Source organism: Rutidosis leptorrhynchoides, chromosome 2 (genome assembly GCF_046630445.1).
Source record: "Rutidosis leptorrhynchoides isolate AG116_Rl617_1_P2 chromosome 2, CSIRO_AGI_Rlap_v1, whole genome shotgun sequence".
In the NCBI taxonomy this organism is placed as follows: Eukaryota; Viridiplantae; Streptophyta; class Magnoliopsida; order Asterales; family Asteraceae; genus Rutidosis; species Rutidosis leptorrhynchoides.
The window spans coordinates 609,646,530-609,670,660 of NC_092334.1; the positions used below are offsets into that span (position 1 = coordinate 609,646,530).

At 37.1% G+C, this 24,131-nt stretch overlaps 1 protein-coding gene and 1 long non-coding RNA gene across 3 annotated transcripts; both read left to right on the top strand.

Moving 5' to 3' along the window:
- Positions 1-966: 966 nt before the first annotated feature.
- Positions 967-3,143, top strand: LOC139893471 (uncharacterized). 2 transcript variants are annotated; one of them, XR_011774544.1, is made up of 4 exons: positions 967-1,481; positions 1,726-1,795; positions 1,879-1,980; positions 3,005-3,143. XR_011774544.1 is itself a non-coding variant. In XM_071876635.1 (4 exons), the coding sequence occupies exons 1-3, from the start codon at positions 1,104-1,106 to the stop codon at positions 1,952-1,954; spliced, it is 507 nt and encodes a 168-aa protein (XP_071732736.1). In that variant the 5' UTR covers positions 967-1,103; the 3' UTR covers positions 1,955-1,980; positions 3,005-3,143. The 2 variants fall into 2 exon arrangements, 1 of the variants encoding a protein (XP_071732736.1); XM_071876635.1 differs by having other exon boundaries at positions 1,896-1,980.
- Positions 3,144-8,210: 5,067 nt separating this feature from the next.
- On the top strand, positions 8,211-8,737 carry LOC139893472 (uncharacterized). Its single transcript, XR_011774545.1, has 3 exons — positions 8,211-8,263; positions 8,337-8,412; positions 8,495-8,737. It is a non-coding gene; the product is annotated as an uncharacterized lncRNA (long non-coding RNA).
- The last annotated feature ends 15,394 nt before the right edge of the window (positions 8,738-24,131 follow it).

Genomic DNA, 24,131 nt, shown 5'->3' on the forward strand with positions numbered 1-24,131 from the left:
TGGATCGGATATGGATCGGGTGAGGCCGTATCCATATCCATTTATTTTTTTTACTTTTCATCCATCCATATCCATATCCGTCGGGTGAAACGGGTTAATGGATAATTATCCATATCCGTTTAAATTTATTTTATTTTTAACAATTATAAGCGGTGGTTCACTATATACGATCAAAAGTAATATTTTTAATAGTTTATGCGACCGAAAGTCACATTTTACTAATCTATATAACAAATATTCAATAGATAACCTATTAAACGTGTAAAGATATCGACATGTAAGTTGCTTACTTTTAGTTACATGGAATCACATTTGAACCACCAAAGTACGATAAATACATTTGATTATTTAAACAAAACAAAATATAAGAAAAAAGTTATATTTTTAGAAAAAATATAAAGAAAGATGAATATGAATATAATTAATGAAATATCACTACATAAATGATACTAATTTGAGTGATAAATTTATATATTCAGTTATTTCGGGTGAAAGCGGGTTCATCCATGGATGAAATTTTTTCATTCACATCCATATCCATTTAGATCGTCCATATCCACGAATAAACGGGTGGATCGGATGGATATCCACTGGATCGGGTATCCATTGCCATCCCTAGTACTTGAGTGATGATGATGATGATAATAATAATAATAATAATAATAATTTAATTAATTATCACTGCTAATAATAATTAATAATTATAATCATGATAAAACTATAATAACATAACGATAAGAATAAGAATATTAATCAATTAATTAATAATTAATAATTATAATAATAATAACAATAATAATGTAATTATATTATTTTATTGTTAATTAAAAAAATTAATAATTATTATAAATTATAATTTATAAATATAATATAATATAAATTATAATTATAATTAAATAAAATAAAATATGAGATAAGCATAATAGCTACGAACCCGGATAATAAACAAATTCAATAGAAAATCTAATGAGGAAAACAACTTGTAACTCACTCTTTCGAAATCTACATAAAAAATTGGATGATAATTATAAAAAATATATAACAAATTAAAAATTACTCCGTGTATATATATCTATTTGTATTGAATTCCACAAATTCCGTTTATGGGTAAATCGATTCCGTCATCTGCAGCAAGGCTTCAAGAATTTACCAGACTTGTAACATCCAATAGAATCCAACAACAATCAACACGAGGTCCTAAACCCGTTTCCAACAAGACCCGGGTTGTACCTCCACCCGAACCTGCTAAACCGAAAGGAATCCGGATTGTTCAATCGGAAAAACAACAACAGAAATTGAAAATTATGGAAGACAGTTCATCGATTAACCGTCGGATTCCATTATCGGAGGTGGTGGTAGAATGCTCGAAACGGTGGTTTCAAGAAACCCTAAAGGAGGCTAAAGCTGGTGACATTGGTATGCAAGTGTTGGTGGGTCAGATGTATTTCAGTGGTTATGGTGTTGTTAAAGATGCACAGAAGGTGTTCGACCATTTGCCTCAGTGAAAAGTTTCTAGTTTTTAAAGCTATTTATATATATTATGTTAACTATTAATGAATGTTAGGAATCATGCTATTCATAGTATTGAAAAAAGGTTAAATCTTGACACATTAAGACTTATGGCACATTAATATGGAAAGTGATTTTTCATTGGTATAGTTATATGGGTCATTTGACTTGGTTTTGTAAGGAGAAAATGAGTTAGTTTTAATGTTTTGATTGTAGGGACAAGCTTGGATTAGCAGGGCTTCGAGGAGTCGAAGCTCCGTGTGGAAAGTTGGTGATAAACATCCAGGTTAACAGCAACTTCTATTTATATTTTTTTCAGAGGTTGATGTTCTTTTTGGTGAGTGATGTTATGAACACTGAATACTGTAGTGTTAATATTTCGATAGGTTACAATGCTAGTGACTCAGATTCAGATGAAGTGAAGACTGAAGAAAAACAAAGCTAATGGTCATCGAATCTGATGGTAAAAAAGTGAGTTTCATTGATATTGGTTTCTAGAGCTAATAAATTTGATTCATTTGATTGCACGTTTGTTATGTTAGTTAACTGAAAGAATTATAGAGATTAACTAGTTGCGGTTTTAAATGAAAGTTAATGAGTTCACGAGGTTGGCTTACCATCTGTCTGCGTAGCTTTGATAGTTTAAGGCAGGGGCGAAAATATATAGGGGCAGGGGGCACCTGCTCCCAGTAGATTTGTAATTTTTAATGCAAAAATTTTGGATTTTTCGATTTTACCCCCACTGGTTTTTTTTTCTTCCCAAAAGTCTCCATTATTACCCTCAAAGCCTCCATATTTTGCCAAAAACTTCCATATTTTGCCCAAAAACCTTTACATTTGCCCCAAAACATTCATATTTTGCCCAAAAACCTCTATATTTTGCCCAAAAAAAGTTGCTACGCTTCTAAAAACTTTTTCGCCCACGGTGAAAAAAATTCCTGTTTCCGCCACTGGTTTGAGGTAGTTTTGGCTTTTGAATGAAATGCCATCCATCATTGGTAGATTCTGACCCGGATGACCTTACAAAATCGTTTCGCAACCTACCAATTTTGTGCCCAAAAAGGGATTTGTCAAAAGTTTTTGCAGTGAACCATTTTTAGTCATCGGTTTCTATGTGATGTTAATTGAGGAATGATTTTCTATTGATGCAATAACTGTGCAGCAATACTACCATGTTTTGTTAAAATCTGTTTTGTAACTGTTAAATACGTATAGTGATCTCTTGCAAAAGCATGCTTAAAAACATAGTTTACGCAAATAGTCTCAACAGGCTGACAGACACGTAACTTACAGTCTTCTGTCTTTGTCAATTCGAATAATATCACGTAGCATTATAAGAACGCGAAAGCTCTAGTATTATCCAATACGTGTTTTCTTCTAATTCTATTTAAATATTGAATGGAATTTGATGTTACATTGCTCATTATTTTGACTTGTCACAAAATGACAAAATCAATGTTGTATAGTCTTTAATGTTGATGATGTCTTCCTGCAGTGCATTACAAGTTTCAACACAGTAGTCAAGCTTTTCAACGGTCCTCGAGCCAAGCTCAATATTGTACCTTTTCAGATTCTTTTCATATATCTACACTGTTAATGTTAATGGACTACCAAGATTTAGTATTTCATGTTTCTTTTTTTTAGAAGTAATGAAAATCTTTGATTTTGCAACTCAAGTAATACAACTGTGAAAAGTAACTGTTTCGTATGTAACGTTTCACTCTCACGGGTCTGCTTTTTAATTGATGCACTGTTCTCTATTCTTATGTAAAAAATTGATCTGTACTTTCTTTTTCGAAATATGAGATAAGTTAATTGAGGCGAAAGATTCGTATGAATTTGCAGCTTCCCATTACCCATGTATATCGGCACCTGTAATGATGGGCCGGATCTCTTCTGCATCGATACCTGTATGTAATTCATAATGTACTTTCTTGTTCACATTTGAAATTTAAATCGACTTGTCGAATACTGATATTTAGTTACAGTTGGACCAAAGTTGATTGCAAGTAACTATGAGGTGGTAGTCTAGTGGCCTTCCCACCAAGTAGAAATTGAGGTCAGGAGTTTGAATTCATAGAGCATCAAAAGCCCATCATGGCCACGGAAATTCACAATGCACGACCCCGGGCAGTTTGCAAAGTAAGTTGTCACCTCGAGATTAGTCTTCTTGCTAAGCGAGTCGGAAACATGGTCCCGAAAGAAAACCAAAAAAAAGTTGATTGCAAGTTGTCTGCAGATCTTTGCATACGTTGTTTTTCATAGTTGTTCTGGAACCCTGCACCCTTCTGCAAATATAGAATTCTTGAACATTTTAGGGTTCTTGTTGCCTAGATGAAAGAAATTAATATGAAATGGGACAGATCAAGCCATTTAAGAATCATCCCATATTGACTTAAGCGTTCACAATTCTAAAACTTGATTTCCTATTGTAGCAATACTTTTTTATCACTGTTTACTAATAATCTTTTTAGAAAATATAAGAAAATTGACACATCAGATCCAAAACGTACCTAAGAGTAGGGGTGTTCATAATATCCGAATCCGAATCCGTAATCCGATTAATCCGATAATCCTATCCGAAAATATCCGAAAATATCCGAAAATTCGGATATCCGATTTTTCGGATATCCGATTTTTCGGATACCCGAAAATCGGATATCCGATTTTTCAGATTCGGGTTTCGGATAGCACTTTGTGAAAATTTCGGATATTCGGATATCCGATTATCCGAAATTAATACTTTGTTAATATTTATTTATATTTTACATATACTTTTAGTAACTTATGATATTGGGCTGTAGAATGCCTAAAAGGGGTCTTTCTTACCTATAAAGTTAAAAACCTAGATCTAATATACTTTCTACGCTCCTGATCATGAGTCTCGTGACTCTCTCGTATGATCTTCATCCCTTAATCCCAGTTTTGTTCTTATCTATTCCTTCTCCGCTTCTCTCATCTATCAAGATAACTCGCATATGACTTCTTTTTTTATCTAGATCTAAATCATTAGTTGAGATTTTGTTTGTAAAGTAAAAACCCATTGAGATGACGATGTTCAATTGCAAATGAGAGGTGATGTTAAATTTTGGATTTTCAAAGATACATCAGTTTTGGTCCAAAATTAGGAGTAAGTCACGATTTGAAAGGAATTTTGGTGTATTATATTTTTGCTTAACCAGTAATCTCACTTAAGTTTTGATTTTGGATGTAAGTCACGTTTTGTTGTTGTTGTTGTTCTGTTTAGTTCTTGTTGTATTATATTTTTTTGCTGACACTTGAGTATATGGTTCAGTTTTGATGCAGTTTGCAAATCGATTTTTGTGCTTACTATCCTTGACTAATACAGTTGGCTTTGTCTCTGTTTACTTTAATGGTTAAAGATTGGAGAATTGAAGAATGAAAATCACTTTAAAAGTAAAGTTCGGATATTCGGATAATCCGATATCCGAATCCGAAATTTCGGGTATACGATTTTTGGATATCCGAAAGTTCGGATTCGGATATCGGATGGCCAAATCCGCTATCCAAAATTTCGGATATCCGAAATTCGGATATCCGAAATTCGGATATCCGAATTTTCGGGTATCCGGTTTTGAACACCCCTACCTAAGAGGGTAGAGTGGTGACAAGGGTTTTCAGTGTTTTGTTCGATGTTTTCAAGAAACATTGAAGGTGAAAAGTGAAGGAGCGGATTGCTAGCGTTTTCTTTATTTTTCTTGAGTTAAAATAGACCCACAAATTTGTTTTTAAACTAGTTGAAAAAAAAAAGATTTCACTCCTCGGATGCGAGAAACACTGAAAGAACGTTGGTTCTCGATGTTTCTGACGAAAAACACCGACAATTCCTTATGCTCCAATGAAAAAGCTATAAATAAATAAATAAATAAATTCTTTATAATAGACGCGCATATGACCATGATGATTGTTAGTCAATGAGTTAAGTGATGTTCACAAAAGTAAGCCGTGTGAATATTGTCACCTTTTAGCACCTTTAACTAGGGGTGTTCATAATGTCCGAATCCGAATCCGTAATCCGATTAATCCGATAATCCGATCCGAAAATATCCGAAAATTCGGATATCCGATTTTTCGGATACCCGGAAATCGGATATCCGATTTTTCGGATTCGGGTTTCGGATAGCACTTTGTGAAAATTTCGGATATTCGGATATCCGATTATCCGAAATTAATACTTTGTTAATATTTATTTATATTTTACATATACTTTTAGTAACTTATGATATTGGGCTGTAGAATGCCTAAAAGGGGTCTTTCTTACCTATAAAGTTAAAAACCTAGATCTAATATACTTTCTACGCTCCTGATCATGAGTCTCGTGACTCTCTCGTATGATCTTCATCCCTTAATCCCAGTTTTGTTCTTATCTATTCCTTCTCCGCTTCTCTCATCTATCAAGATAACTCGCATATGACTTCTTTTTTTATCTAGATCTAAATCATTAGTTGAGATTTTGTTTGTAAAGTAAAAACCCATTGAGATGACGATGTTCAATTGCAAATGAGAGGTGATGTTAAATTTTGGATTTTCAAAGATACGTCATTTTTGGTCCAAAATTAGGAGTAAGTCACGATTTGAAAGGAATTTTGGTGTATTATATTTTTGCTTAACCAGTAATCTCACTTAAGTTTTGATTTTGGATGTAAGTCACGTTTTGTTGTTGTTGTTCTGTTTAGTTCTTGTTGTATTATATTTTTTTTGCTGACACTTGAGCATATGGTTCAGTTTTGATGCAGTTTGCAAATCGATTTTTGTGCTTACTATCCTTGACTAATACAGTTGGCTTTGTCTCTGTTTACTTTAATGGTTAAAGATTGGAGAATTGAAGATTGAAAATCACTTTAAAAGTAAAGTTCGGATATTCGGATAATCCGATATCCGAATCCGAAATTTCGGGTATACGATTTTTGGATATCCGAAAGTTCGGATTCGGATATCGGATGGCCAAATCCGCTATCCAAAATTTCGGATATCCGAAATTCGGATATCCGAAATTCGGATATCCGAATTTTCGGGTATCCGGTTTTGAACACCCCTACCTAAGAGGGTAGAGTGGTGACAAGGGTTTTCAGTGTTTTGTTCGATGTTTTCAAGAAACATTGAAGGTGAAAAGTGAAGGAGCGGATTGCTAGCGTTTTCTTTATTTTTCTTGAGTTAAAATAGACCCACAAATTTGTTTTTAAACTAGTTGAAAAAAAAAAGATTTCACTCCTCGGATGCGAGAAACACTGAAAGAACGTTGGTTCTCGATGTTTCTGACGAAAAACACCGACAATTCCTTATGCTCCAATGAAAAAGCTATAAATAAATAAATAAATAAATTCTTTATAATAGACGCGCATATGACCATGATGATTGTTAGTCAATGAGTTAAGTGATGTTCACAAAAGTAAGCCGTGTGAATATTGTCACCTTTTAGCACCTTTAACTAGGGGTGTTCATAATGTCCGAATCCGAATCCGTAATCCGATTAATCCGATAATCCGATCCGAAAATATCCGAAAATTCGGATATCCGATTTTTCGGATACCCGAAAATCGGATATCCGATTTTTCGGATTCGGGTTTCGGATAGCACTTTGTGAAAATTTCGGATATTCGGATATCCGATTATCCGAAATTAATACTTTGTTAATATTTATTTATATTTTACATATACTTTTAGTAACTTATGATATTGGGCTGTAGAATGCCTAAAAGGGGTCTTTCTTACCTATAAAGTTAAAAACCTAGATCTAATATACTTTCTACGCTCCTGATCATGAGTCTCGTGACTCTCTCGTATGATCTTCATCCCTTAATCCCAGTTTTGTTCTTATCTATTCCTTCTCCGCTTCTCTCATCTATCAAGATAACTCGCATATGACTTCTTTTTTTATCTAGATCTAAATCATTAGTTGAGATTTTGTTTGTAAAGTAAAAACCCATTGAGATGACGATGTTCAATTGCAAATGAGAGGTGATGTTAAATTTTGGATTTTCAAAGATACATCATTTTTGGTCCAAAATTAGGAGTAAGTCACGATTTGAAAGGAATTTTGGTGTATTATATTTTTGCTTAACCAGTAATCTCACTTAAGTTTTGATTTTGGATGTAAGTCACGTTTTGTTGTTGTTGTTCTGTTTAGTTCTTGTTGTATTATATTTTTTTTGCTGACACTTGAGCATATGGTTCAGTTTTGATGCAGTTTGCAAATCGATTTTTGTGCTTACTATCCTTGACTAATACAGTTGGCTTTGTCTCTGTTTACTTTAATGGTTAAAGATTGGAGAATTGAAGAATGAAAATCACTTTAAAAGTAAAGTTCGGATATTCGGATAATCCGATATCCGAATCCGAAATTTCGGGTATACGATTTTTGGATATCCGAAAGTTCGGATTCGGATATCGGATGGCCAAATCCACTATCCAAAATTTCGGATATCCGAAATTCGGATATCCGGTTTTGAACACCCCTACCTTTAACCACAAATTTCATTATGCTTTACCTCAAAAAGGCACGCCAATAATTCTCAATTTCCCACAGAATCCCATTCTTGTTTACGGAGTACAAATCTTTCTCAAAACAATTACCTCTCAAATCTCCTATTTCTGAATCCCGACCGGCTTTGAAAGCAAGTCGATCAAATGGGTAACGTAGTATTATCGATTCCATTACACATTATAAACAACATACGTAACAATCTCCTATTTCTGAATCCCGACCGGCTTTGAAAGCAAGTCGATCAAATGGGTAACGTAGTATTATCGATTCCATTACACATTATAAACAACATACGTAACGCTAACAAATTTTCATAAATCAGGTGGTCGAACTGAAGGTTGGCTTACATTGTGAAGAGTGCATTAAGATGATCTTAAAGGCCATTAATAAGATTCAAGGTACAACTTTTCAACTACTTTTGTTGTTATTGCTTCTTAGTTGGAATTTTATTCACAATGACTATTGTTTATGATTCAACAGATATCGAGACGTATGATATTGATACACGATTGAACAAGGTGTCTGTAACAGGAAATGTTACAAATGAACAAGTTGTGAAAGTGCTACAGAAGATTGGGAAGCAAGCGATTAACTGGGAACAAGATTCAATGTCAAGCTACTAGATCATATCAGATTGTACCAGCTGATGAGATTTATGATCTCATATTATCTAGTTAATAGTTTTATGATTTGTGTTTTAATCCTTACTTACCTGAAATAATATAAGGTTCAATTATCTTACCTTGCGTTTACTGTTTTACAATTATCGATATCATTCCGCACAATCAAATCCGTAATCCGTTTACCAAAAGCCCAAAAGTAGTTGTATCATAAGAGTAGAAAAATTTAACTTAAGAGAATTAAGCTATATATCTAATTTATAAATGATGAAGAGTTGTCAAATTCCTTTACCAAAAGTTATATATATTCAAGAGAATTTACCTAACGATATATATTTAAGAGAATTAAGCTATGTATTGACGTTAAGAGAATTAAGCTATATACCCTACCCTGTTTTAACTTTTCAAAATCTTAATTTTTTAATTTTAACTTTTAATAATTTTTTGTATCATATATGTAGATGACGTTTCTATGGATCTTAGGACGCTTGCAAATCGTTCTAGTGGCGGAAATCATTAGAACAATGTTTAACCGCGAATTGGGTCGTATCGGGGTCGAATTAGTCGAACCTAGGGTTGAATCTAGATTAGATCGACTCCTAAACGTTGTAATTCGGTGGTATTAGGTATTGGGATCAACTGAGACGAAAACTAAACTATTAGGGTTTGTAGAATGTGTAACCTCGTTAAGGAGGTTTTCACCCGTATATATACTGCATCTTAGACACAGTCGGTCGACTGAGTCAAACAGTCGGTCGAGTGTGTGAACACACTCGGCCGACTGTGTATGCAGTTTAACATATTGATTTAACTAAAATTAAAGGGCGCGCGCGCGCGCACACACACACACACACACACACACACACACACACACATATATATATATATATAATCAATAGTCACAAAGTAAACGTTATTACATGACTGAATGTATTAAACGACAGTTCAACTACAACTAGGGATTACATGCACCAGCAAACTCCCCCTAAGACCTAGTTCATAGTAAAAGAAAAAATCAGCCATCAATCAACATAAGAATTAGTCACCCAGTTCCTAAGATAACAGAGCATGACAACTCTGTGGTACTGCTCAGCTTGCATACGATTCTCTGGGCGATACATCATCCTGTTGTAGCACAGGGTAAACATGTGAAACAACCCAACCCGTATTCAACCGACTAAAATTTTTTTTTTTAATAATAAACCATTCACACGCCATTCGAATGGTCGCAAGATGTAAACCATTTCATACAACCCATTTAAACGTACAACATGTTTAAAGTTTACATCATGGGCACGAAGGCCCTTAATCAAAAGTAATACAAGTTCGACCCATAAATGATAGTTTTAAACCAAACGACACTCGAGCATGGTTTGGTGCTAAACTACCCAAAACATTGGGTCGACTTTCAAAAGCTCCAATTAGCAACCAACGTGGGGATTTTTAATTCCCGGCAACCCCTTTCCCTTTCTCCATATTCGTACCTAAAAATGTTAACAACGAGAGGGTGAGCAAAGCTTAGTGAGTGCAATAATTATACATACACATATATAACTCATCTATTTGCAATCGCACCCACCAAATACCTCATACGAAAAATATAACTCAAATAGCGTGCCATCATACTCATAATGCTAATAACTCGTACAATATCACAACACCACATTAGCATATACTCAATACAACATATATATATATATATATATATATATATATATATATATATATATATATATATATATATATATATATATATATATATATATATATATATATATATAACATGCTAAACAATATCCAACAACATGATATGGTTAACCATAACGCTATGGTGCTACCGGCTCGTGGTTCACACCATACGTATTTGAGTCTCACTCTTTTATAGTGCTACCGACTCGTGGTTCACACTTTGTTTTATAGTGCTACCGGCTCGTAGTTCACACTTTGTTTTATAGTGCTACCGGCTCGTGGTTCACACTTTGTTTTATAGTGCTACCGGCTCGTGGTTCACACTTGATGCTACTGGCTCGTGGTTCACATCATGACACTCGTCACATACATGCTATGGTACTACCGGCTCATGGTTCATACCATAACATTCACAAATAAATACGCCATATACATATATGCATAATTATTCCACTCACCTTATCGACTAGGCGAAGGATTAACAACTCCGCAAGCTTCACGCAAAGTACCTAATACATTAAGTACTCACATCAATATACAAACTAGTGGGACTATCCACCAAGACTTAACTCTTAAGCGTTTAATGACTTGCTTGCATTAAATGACCCATTACACCAAAACCGCCCATTAATGGCCAAGACTCATCATAAATCACTAAAAGCTAGTGATTAAAGTCCCACAACAAAGACTAACACCATTTATGGTATTTTCTTACCCATCTTGCCCAACTAGGTCAACCATTGCCCATTTGACCCATTTTACAACAAGACTTATATTTTGGTCAAACTCGAAACCGTTAACAACCTTTAACTAACACACAAGTATATTAGGGATTTGACAAGACCATTAATACTTACAAACACCAACTTACAAGACCAAACCCTAGATTACAAAACCTTAGGGTTTCCTTACATCAATTTAACCCAAGTTCGCCCATTTAACCTCAAATGGGTCTTACAAGTCCCAAACGAACAAACCCTAGCCATAAATCAATTAAAACTCAAAACACGAAGTTAAGACTTACCAATACAATCACAACGTAGCTAGAGACGTAGGTAATAACTTTAAAACTTGGACTCGGGTGAGATTTGGTCTCCTTCTTCTCCAAGTGAGCTCTCTCTCACTAAAAACCTCAACTCTCTCTCTAGATTTAATTTAGGTAGATGAAGATGTGATAAATGAGGATATGATAAGATTGAATCAGTTTTAGACTCCCCAAAATCGTCCATAAGTGAAAAGACCAATACACCCTCAAAGATGCCATTTAATTTGGGTCAAAAATGTCAGACAGCGACATCTGTCGCGTTTCGCGACAATCTGTCGCGTTACGCGACACCCAAATGCGACACACACTAACCAAACGCGATAAAGTGGACAGGTCGGGGGTCCTGAAGCTGTCGCGTTCCAGCCAGCTTTGTCGCGTATCGCGATAGACAAAAACGCGATGTAACCACCCAAAACACGACATAAGGCCTGATCGAATCATTTTCTACATTTTCAAACATTTAAACTATAAACAAACGGCCATAGATACTATATTAAACGTACACGAAGTTAAACACGCACCTTAAGTCATATATATAAAAAAACGGGATGTTACAACTCTCCCCCAGTTGAATCGGAGCGCGTCCTCGCGATCCAAGCCGCATGACAAGCCGGAATATACACCAATACAAATTCTTCGGGTTCCCATGTAAACTCGGAACCTTTACTATGACTCCATTGAACTTTAAAAGTTCTCACCTCTTTATTTCTCAACCTCTTTACCTTTTCATCGAGTATAGCAATCGGCTTCTCAACATACTCTAACTTGTTGTTTAGCTCAATCTCGTCCAATGGTACCCATGAAGAATCATCCGCAAGACACTTACGGAAATGGAAAACATGAAATGTATTATGGATCCCCGCAAGCTCTTCGGGTAATTCCAAACGATATGCAACTTCACCAACACGAGCTAAAATTTTAAAAGGACCGATAAACCGAGGAGCTAACTTTCCTCGTTTTCGAAACCGAATAACACCCTTCCATGGCTAAACTTTAAGCATCACCATGTCGCCTTCTAGAAACTCAATCGGTCGCCTTCGTTTGTCAGCATACGACTTTTGTCTATCTTGAGCCTTTTTCAAATGAGTCCGAAACATATCGATCTTGCTATTCGTCTCTAAAAACAAATCGGTACTCCCGATTTCTCTTTGACCCACCTCACCCCAACAAATCGGGGTTCGACACCTACGTCCATAAAGCATCTCGTACGGTGGCATTCCAATACTAGCATGATAGTTATTATTGTACGAGAATTCCACCAAGGTAAGTGCTCATCCCAACTACCACCGAAATTGATAAAACACGCCCGCAACATATCCTCAAATGTTTGATTCGTACGTTCGGTTTGACCGTCCGTTTGAGGATGGTACGCTGTGCTCATTCTCAATTGTGTACCCATATCTTCATGAAATTTATTCCAAAACTGAGAAGTGAAACGAGTGTCTCGAGTCGAAATAATAGATATAGGAACCCCATGTCTCGATATCACCTCCTTGATAAACAATTTCGACAAAGCCTCCGACGATATCGTTTCCCGAATGGGAAGAAACAAGGCACTTTTCATCAACCGATCAACTATCACCCAAATCGAATCAAATTAGGTCCTCGTAGTCTTTGGTAACTTTGTAATGAAATCCATGGTAATGTGCTCCCATTTCCATTTTGGGATTTCTAACGGTTGCAACATACCATACGGCTTTTGGTGTTCGGCTTTAACTTGCAAACACTTGACGCATTGTTCAACATACTTAACAACCTCACGTTTCATGCCCGGCCACCAATACTCCTTCCTTAAGTCAAGATACATTTTCGTCGCGCCCGGATGAATGGAATACTTTGACTTATGTGCTTCATCAAGTAGCACTCGTCGATTATCCCCCATCTTAGGCACCCACACTCTTCCTTGAAAGGACAACAAACCATGCGGGCCTAAGGTAATAGACTTCGTTTGCCCCACGATTCGTTCCTCATGCTTGTTAACGAAAGCTTCAATTTGAATCTCACCAAGCTTTACAAGAAAATCGTTAGTAATAATCATGCGTAACGATCCTACTCGTATTGCCGGATGTTGACTCTTTCGACTCAACGCATCTGCGACCACATTCGCCTTCCCCGGATGATAAAGTATTTCACAATCATAGTCCTTTACCACATCCATCCATCTACGTCGACGATAATTCAAATCTCATTGATCAAAAAGTTGTTTCAAACTCTTATGATCCGAATAAATCTTACACTTAACACTGTACAAGTAGTGGCGCCAAATTTTCAATGCATGAACAACCGCCGCCAACTCAAGATCATGAGTCGGATATCTCGTTTCGTGTTCCTTTAATTGTCAAGAGGCGTAAGCGATGACTTTACCTCTTTGCATTAGAACACAACCGAGCCCATTTAACGAGGCATCACAATAAACCGTCATATCTTCCACACCTTCCGGCAACACTAACGCTGGAGCTTGACACAACTTCTCTTTTAACAATTGGAAAGCGATCTCTTGCTCATTTTCCCAATTAAATCTAGCTTTCTTCCTCGTCAATTTCGTCAATGGAGAAGCAATTTTAGAAAAGTCTTGGATAAATCGACGATAATAACCGGTCAATCCGAGAAAACTTCGGATTTCCGTAGGTGTAGTCGGTTGTCCCAAACTCTTCACCGCCTCTATCTTCCTCGGATCTACTTGTATACCTTCCTTATTCACAATATGACCAAGGAATTGAACTTCCCTTAGCCAAAACTCACATTTGGAGAATTTTACACACAACCTCTCCTTCCGCAACGTCTTTAACACACCCCGCAAATGATGTTCATGTTCCATCATACTCTTCGAATAGACAAGTGTGTCGTCAATGAACACTATCACCGACTTGTCCAACATAGGTTGGCACACTCGGTTCATAAGATCCATGAATGCCGCCGGTGCATTCGTAAGACCAAAAGGCATAACTACAAACTCAAAATGCCCGTAACGCGTTCGGAAAGCCGTTTTCTCAATATCTTCCTCACGGACCCGCATTTGATGATAGCCGGACCGTAGATCAATCTTAGAGAAATACGTTGCACCTTTTAGTTGATCAATCAAATCGTCAATCCGAGGCAATGGATAACGATTTCTTGATTGTAACTTTGTTCAACTCCCGATAATCGATGCACATCCGCATACTACCATCCTTCTTCTTCACGAATAAAACCGGAGCGCCCCATGGCGAAGCACTCGGTCGTATAAAACCCTTCTCGAGAAACTCTTCGGTTTGATTTAACAATTCTTGCATTTCGGTGGGCGCTAAACGATAAGGAGTTTTAGCAATGGGAGTAGCACCCGGAACCAACTCAATGCGAAATTCAACTTGTCTTTCCGCCGGAACGCCCGACAACTCATCCAGAAAAACATCTTCGTACTCATTAACTACCGGAATTTCACGAATGGGTGGTGGCTCTTCACAAGTATCAACTACATCAGCAAGAAAAGCAATGCCACCACTAACCAGGAAATGACGTGCCCGTGCATAAGTGCACAGTGGCACAAGTCTTCTCCGTCTCTCGCCATGAATAATTAACTCTCCCCCACTTGAGGTCTTCACACGAATAGATTTCTCATGGCATGAAATATCGATTCTATAACGATCGAGCCAAACCATACCAACGACAATATCAAATTCACCCAAGGTCATCGAGATAAGATTAATTTTAAACGTTTCTGAACCAAACACAATATCACAATCATTACACACATCAACCCCTAGCACCGTCTTACCATCCGCTATTTCAACTTCTACCAGATGACTTAACTTAGCTCGCGATTTATCAAGCTTAGACACAAATCTTGGAGAGACAAACGATAAATTAGCATCGCTATCAAATAAGATCCTTGCTGGATTAGAGTTAACCATGAAAGTACCTGAGACAACTTCGTTTGATTTCTTGGCCTCATCATTAGTCATCAAATAATTGCATCCCCTAGCCGTGCCCGTCGCCTTTTCTAACCGTTTAACATGATCGGTGTTCAAATCGGGACACTCCATCCTTCGATGCCCTTATTTACCACAATTGTAACAAGTAAGTTTGCTTGACGCCTTGGTACAATCACGGGGCATGTGCCCTCTTTGATTACAATTAAAACACGTGGGTCCATAACTTAAAGAACCACCTTTCTTCACGCTATTAGCACTTTCGAATCCCTTCTTGCTCTTTTTGTTCGAAAAGTTCGAATGACTCGAACCTTCAAATTTTCTCTTAGAGAAAGATAAATTGCTTTGCTTTGGAACTTCCGGTTCGAAACCCCGGGCTAACTCAAACAATTCCTCAAAAGACTTAGCCATTCCCCGACTAATCTTACGCTTTAACTCATCGCTTAGTGTACGATAAAAATCTAGCATCAACTTGTGATCATCGCCAACATACTCCGGGAAAAAACGAGTCTTTGCCAAAAAGGTCGACTTGAGGGTAACCAAGTCCATTGAACCTTGTCGCAAATTGTGCAACTCGTCCCGAATTTTATCAAGGTCGGAAGGAGTTCGGTATTCTTTGAAAAATTCCTTTTTAAACTCTTCCCACGTCAAGCCCATGCATTGTTCTTCACCATAAAACTTAATTTTATCGTCCCACCACAACTTAGCCTCCTCACGTAACATACTAGAACTGTATCTCGTCTTCTTCTCGGGAGAACACTCCGCGGTACGGAAAGCCCCCTCGATGTCGGAGATCCAACATGTGCTTTTCAACGGATCCCTTACTCCATTAATCATAGGAGGTTGAGCATCCTTGAAATTTTTGTAATGGAAGTCTCGCCTTCCATATCCACCATTACCATCACCCCCTTCGCCCCGAGGATGAATATTTCTCGCTTCTAATGCCTCTTCGATCGCGGCATTCATTCGCTCGTTTATTAACTCAGTTACTTGCCCATCAACCAATTCTTGGAAAACCCTTCGGACATCGTCAAGAAATTCCGCTCTTTGCTTTTTAATGATGGCTTCAACTTTGGCCGTGAACTCGGCATCTTCACTCGTACCTCCGTCATTAGTTTCGTGTCCGTTTCTCATCTTCATTCTATAAAACGGAATAGGTTAATCGACGAAACAAACGAGAATGACATGCATAAATACCACACCGCCCCATCTTGCTTGATATTCGTCGTACGTTGCTTGTTTGACACGATTTGCACTCTCAACAATAGTAGCTAATCATTGTTACGCGAGCACGTCACATTAACTTGCTAGTACAACGCCTATCTCGCTTGATGTTTGCAACACAACACAAAAACAATTAGTGCAAGGTTAGTTCACATAAACTTAAGCACTAACCCATCCCGGTCCGACCCGTCTCCTACAAGTCCTTCATTAAGCGCATACACAATAAAGTCTAAGTCTAGGCACCTATCTCAAGTCGACTAAATCCCTTAGACCATGCTCTGATACCACTTGAAACAACCCAACTCGTATTCAACCGACTAAAATTTTTTTTAATAAACCATTCACGCGCTATTTTCATGCAGGATTTAAAACCCATGGAAATTTGATGCTACCATTTTCATGGCGTCTCAATTTTATTTTACTTTTTTTTTTAAAAAAAATTTCCTACTTATTGGCCGGAGGTCCATTCGGAAGCAATCTCTTTATCCGTCGAATAGAAAGAGGGATGACTTTCTCTACTTTTGAGAGTGTTTCACTCTGAGAGGAGAAATGACTTGTTTTTATTCTCGGATAGGGGAAGGATTGTCTACATCTCACCTCCCCCATACACCACTCATGTGATATTGGGTTTTGTTATGTTGTTGTTGTTGTTGTTGTTGTTGTTGTGACATTTCAGGTACAACTGTGAAAACATGGTATGTCAGTTCTTTGTGTTTAATGCATTATACAGTTGTGGGTGTCAAAATGGGTAGGTCAGTCATGTTGAGTTATGGGTCAATACTGAAATGTGTTTAACAACGTGCATAAAGGATTTTATGCCAATGTATCTTCTGTTCGAGAACCTCAAATAGCTCACAACGCGAACTATTCGAGAACCTTATAAGTAATGAGATCCTTGTCTCTCAAGTGCTACAACTTAAGTATGCTAGCTTCATTCTCAATCTTCTAATGACCTTATAAGTAATGAGATCCTTGACTCTCAAGTGCTGCAACTTAAGTATGCTGGCTTTCATTCTCAATCTTCTAATGGTAAGATTAATGAAACTAGAAGACTTGATTATTTATTAAGGTGGTCCACTTACTTTTACGCAGTTGCATCACTTTGTTACTCAATTTTTTTAGCTATGTATATGTATACTGAAAATATGTATCTTATGTATATGTGTATCCATTGGAAAAATGACAAAAAGATGTTTTTGTTTAGTACTTATAGTTTGAAAGCGAGTTATTTCTACCTTCTTCAAAGAAGTCATTGATATGGTAACTTACTTTATTATTGCAAATAGATAGATGTATTTCGGGTGATAATGGATATATCCGTGAATGGTAAATTGTCATCCATGTCCGATCCAAGAAATATTTAGATCATCCATATCCATATCCGTTAATCGTCCATTTATATAATCCATATCCATTATAAATGGATCGGATTGGGTGGATGTCCATGGATGGAACATCCATTGCCATCCCTAATTAGACAACTAACACTACTACTACTTTTTAATACATTCATTATAAACCATACTCTTGATTAAACTCTCACAAAGCCCTGCGAATTCGCGGGTCTTCAACTAGTCATATTAATAATAAAAATAAAATAAAACAAATAAATAAAACAGAAAAATACAAAATTAAATGTCACATCAGCATTCCACTAACACAACACCAACTCAAACATCAACTCACAACACCACCACTACTCCACTCAACAACACAACACGTTCCAGTCATAAAAAAAAATGCAAAAAGTGCCGAACTCACCAGTAAAGTGATGTTCACAAAAGTAAGCCGTGTGAATATTGTATCCTTTTAACACCTTTAACCACAAATTTCATTATGCTTTACCTCAAAAAGGCACGCCAATAATTCTCAATTTCCCACAGAATCCCATTCTTGTTTACGGAGTACAAATCTTTCTCAAAACAATTACCTCTCAAATCTCCTATTTCTGAATTCCGACCTGCTTTGAAAGCAAGTCGATCAAATGGGTAACGTAGTATTATCAATTCGATTACACATTATAAACAACATTCGTAACGGTAACAAATTGTCATAAATCAGGTGGTCGAACTGAAGGTTGGCTTACATTGTGAAGAGTGCATTAAGATGATCTTAAAGGCCATTAATAAGATTCAAGGTACAACTTTTCAACTACTTTTGTTGTTATTGCTTCTTAGTTGGATATTCACAATGACTATTGTGAAAGTGCTACAGAAGATTGGGAAGCAAGCGATTAACTGGGAACAAGATTCAATGTCAAGCTACTAGATCATATCAGATTGTACCTGTTAAAATACAATGCAAATTTAGAATAATATGGAATTAGTATATGTATATGGGTAAAATATCTAGATATTAATATGTATATGAAAAATATCTAGATATTAAAATGTAAAGAAAAATCTAGATATTTATGTGTGTAAGAAATATCTAGATATTTATATGTATAAAAATATCTAGATATTTATATATATCCATGGAAATATCTTGTTTCTAGAAACTTCCATGGAGTAGTATAAATAAGGGTGATGATTTCATTTGTAGAGTGTGAAGTAAGTAGTGAAGTTGTGAGAGTGAAATAAGAAGTGAGTTGTGAAGAAGAGAAGAAGAGTGTGAGTTAGCGAAAGTAGAGAAGATAAAGCTTGTAAGTAATATTGTAATTGTAATTTAATATAAGTGTTTTTGTTAAGTTTCCCGATCAAGCCTTAGTTTGTGTTTAAGTTCTTAGTGCACTTTTGTTGTTCTTATTATATGGTCGGCTCTGCCGCCTAAGTAATACATGGTCGGTTATACCGCCTAAAGATATATGGTCAACACTGTCGCCTAAGTACATTGTGCACTAAGGATTTATAAAATTAAAGGCTAAACAATGCCAAAGTGTTGGTGTAGTGAGTCTTGTATAGTCTAGATCCTCTATAGTGGTGTGTTGGGCTCGTCGAAGCTTCCAACAATTGGTATCAGAGCGGGTCGTTTGGGACCATTGCTAGTGGAGGTACTCATCGGTAAACGTTGGACGTTTACATCGACTTGTTTTCACCAAGGCTCTAAGGGAGATTCTGTCGGAGCACAGTTAGGAACTGTGAAAGCTCATCGGTCTGGGACCAAGCTTATTGGACGTTGGACGTCATGATGGCAGATCTTGCAAGTACGAGCAGTGGAATCAAGAGTCTCAATAACCACAACTATGGTTATTGGCGGACTTGTATAGAATCCTACCTACAAGGACATGATTTATGGGAAATAGTTGCTGGCAGTGACACAACGCCTCCACCGAAAGAAAATGCCGAAGCCTTGAGAAAATGGAACATCAAGGCCGGGAAGGCTTTATTTATATTGAAGACTACAATCGAGGAGGATCTATTGGAGCACATCCGTGATGAGAAAACACCAAAGGCAGCTTGGGAAACTTTTGAAAAATTATTTTCAAAGAAGAATGAAGCACGCCTCCAGCTCTTGGAAAATGAGCTCGCAGGTATCTCACAAGGAAGTCTATCTATTTCTCAGTATTTCACCAAGGTGAAATCTATTTGTCGTGAGATATCTCAACTTGCTCCTGAAGAGAAAGTGAGTGATGCAAGGATGAAGAGAATTATCATCCATGGCTTAATATCCGAGTATAATGGATTTATAGCCGCTGTGAGAGGATGGCCTACTCAACCATCATTAATAGAGCTGGAGAATTTATTGGCTAATCAAGAGGCATTAGCCAAGCAGATGAATGAAGTGAGCATAAAAGGCGAAGAAGAAGCACTCTTCACAAATAAGAAGAAAGCAACATCTCGAAAACAAGAGGCGATGAAAGAAAGTAAGACATATGGGTGGAAGGGTCACCCAAAATCAAAAGGCAACGCTTTAGGGGGAGCTCAACAAGGAAGAAGAGATCATCGCCAACAATACGGGGAAAATGATAAGAGAAAGAATGGTGAATGCTTCAATTGTGGTAAGAAGGGTCATTTTGCTCGAGATTGTAGATTCCCCAGAAGGCAAACTTTTGAAGAAAATGTGGCCGCCGCAAGAGATGAGAAGAAAGAGGTCACATTCGAAGCAACCATTAATGAGGAAACATGGGATGCAGAATCAGGACTCTCCGTTGAAGCTGACATGGATGATCAAGCTCTTGCAGCAACCTTAAAGTCAAAAATAAACTACAAAGATGATTGGATCATCGATTCTGGGTGCTCAAATCATATGACCAACGATGGGACGAAGCTGCAAGAAATGGAGGATTACAAAGGAAAGAGAGTCGTGTTGACAGCTAACAATTCAAGGTTGCCTATTTCTCACATTGGAAAGACAATAATTCCAAATGAAGGCGGCTCTCATAAGCTCCAACTCGAGAAGGTGTATCTTGTCCCTGGCCTAAAGAAGAATTTACTATCAGTACCACAATTGACAACAGAAGGGAATTATGTGCTCTTTGGACCAGAAGATGTGTCCGTATTCAAGAGAGTGAAGGTGGTTGGCAATCCAATTATGCAAGGAAGAAGAATAGAGTCGGTCTATGTACTATCTGCTGAAACGGCATATGTCGATAAGACTCGAAAGAATGAGACGGCTGATCTTTGGCATGAACGTCTTGGGCATGTGGGCTACAACAAGTTAAAGGAGATGATGGTGAAACACATAGTAAATGGCCTTCCTCAAATTGATATCCGAACAGATACAATATGTGCTGGATGTCAATTTGGCAAAGCTCACCAATTGCCATTCAAGGAGTCAGAGCATCAGTCCAAGACACCACTAGAGCTCATACACTCAGATGTCTTCGGCCCAGTGAAACAAACATCACTTGGAGGTATGAAATATATGGTGACATTCATTGATGACTTCTCAAGATATGTGTGGGTTTACTTCATGAAGGAGAAGTCGGAGACTTTTCTGAAGTTTAAAGAGTTCAAGAACAAGGTAGAAAGTGAGCTCAATACTAAGATCCGGTGCTTACGCACAGATAATGGAGGAGAATATTTATCGACTGAGTTCAATATCTATCTTGAGAAGTACAAGATTAGAAGACAATTAACTTGTCCCAATACTCCACAGCAGAATGGAGTGGCGGAACGCAAGAATCGTCACCTTGCCGAAACTTGTCGAAGTATGCTTCATGGTAAGAATGTACCAGGCAGATTTTGGGCCGAATGTATGAGGACGGCTTCATACGTGATTAACAGACTCCCACAAACAAAGTTGGGATATATTTCACCATATGAAAGATTATGGAAGATCAAGCCAACCGTCAACCATCTCAAGATTTTTGAATGTGTATGCTACGTCTTCGTACCAGATCATCTACGAAGCAAATTTGATAAGAAGGCAATTCGATGCATTTTTGTCGGTTATGATGAATCAAGAAAAGGATGGAGATGTTGTGATCCAAATACTGGAAAGTGTCATACTTCAAGAAATGTGGTATTTGATGAAGCTTCTTCTTGGTGGTCACCTCAAAAGATAGAGCTTCCAGAATCTCATGGATTAGAAGAAGTTCCAAAAGAGAAAGAAGAACATAAAGAGCACATAACGGATCCAATTAAAGAAGGAGATGGGTCGTACTCTAAGGAAACGAGTCCATGGAAAACTGGGGTACATCAATCTACATCCGAAGAGGTTCGTCCAAGCCAAATGGATGCCGAGGAGCATGTGCAAGAATTACGGAGATCAACAAGGCCGAGGCAACCTAATCCGAGGTATGCCAATGCTGCTCATGTGGATGAATCAATACCTATTGAGCCTTCCACTTATGAAGAAGCAGCACAAAGTCAAGAATGCCAGAAAGCGATGGAAGAAGAAATTGATGCACTAAAAGAAAACCAGACATGGAGTTTAGTTCCAAAGCCAAAAGATGTAAAACCAATATCTTGTAAATGGGTTTACAAGGTGAAGACTCGATCAGATGGCTCCATTGAAAGGTATAAAGCTCGACTTGTTGCTAGAGGTTTTTCTCAACAATATGGGCTGGATTATGAAGAAACGTTTAGTCCAGTGGCGAAGATCACAACAATTCGAGCTCTACTAGCTTTAGCCGCCAGCAAATCTTGGAAGCTGTGGCAGATGGATGTCAAGAACGCTTTCTTACATGGAGAACTTGACAAAAACATCTATATGGAGCAACCAAGAGGCTTTGAGAACAAGATCCATCCTGAGCATGTCTGCAAATTAAAGAAGGAACTATATGGCTTGAAGCAGGCTCCAAGAGCTTGTTATGGGAAAATTGGTGAGTTCTTGGTACAAAGTGGTTTTACAGTTGCTCCTTCAGATTCTAGTTTATTTGTGAAACAAAATCATGGAAAACTAGCCATAGTGCTAGTATATGTGGATGACTTAATTATCACGGGAGATCACTATGAGGAGATCCAAAGAACAAGAGAGAATCTGTCTATCGGATTTCATATGAAGGAGCTTGGAGAACTCAAACATTTTCTTGGACTCGAAATAGAGCAGAAAAGAGAAGGATTATTTCTGGGACAACAGAAATATGTGCGAGATCTTTTACAAAAGTACGGAATGCTTAATTGCAAAACTATCTCAACTCCGATGGATCCGAATACAAAACTACGAGCAAATGAAGGAAAAAGTCTTCAAGATGTTACCATGTATCGAAAGATGGTCGAAAGTCTTATTTATCTCACACTAAGCCAGCCAGATATATCTTATGCAGTTGGAGTGGTTAGTCGATACATGAGCAATCCGAAGAAGCCTCACCTTGATGTTGTACGACGCATCTTAAGGTAAGTTAAAGGCACTATTAACTTTGGTATTTTATACAAGAAAACAAAAGAATGTCACGTGACTGGATATTGTGACGCCGATTATGCTGGAGACTATGATACACGACGATCAACAACTGGATACATGTTTAGTCTTGGATTGGGAGTAATATCATGGTGCAGCAAGAGACAACCAACTGTATCATTATCAAGCACCGAAGCAGAATATCGATCGGCGGCATCAGCAACACAAGAAATTACTTGGTTGAAGCAGCTAATGGAAGATCTTCATCAATCAACAGATTATCAAGTAAAGCTTTTCTGCGATAACTTATCAGCTATTCGTCTAGCAGAAAATCCAGTCTTTCATGCGCGAACAAAACATATAGAAGTGCACTATCACTATGTTCGCGAGAAGGTCCTTGAAGGAGAGATCAAGATGATGCCAACAAAGACAGATGAACAGGTTGCAGATATATTCACCAAGACCCTAAGTAAACCGAAGTTTACAAAATTCAGAGAAGCACTTGGAATGGTCTGCAAGACATCGTTGGAAGAAAATTTGCATTGAAGGGGAGTGTTAAAATACAATGCAAATTTAGAATAATATGGAATTAGTATATGTATATGGGTAAAATATCTAGATATTAATATGTATATGAAAAATATCTAGATATTAAAATGTAAAGAAAAATCTAGATATTTATGTGTGTAAGAAATATCTAGATATTTATATGTATAAAAATATCTAGATATTTATATATATCCATGAAAATATCTAGTTTCTAGAAACTTCCATGGAGTAGTATAAATAAGGGTGATGATTTCATTTGTAGAGTGTGAAGTAAGTAGTGAAGTTGTGAGAGTGAAATAAGAAGTGAGTTGTGAAGAAGAGAAGAAGAGTGTGAGTTAGCGAAAGTAGAGAAGATA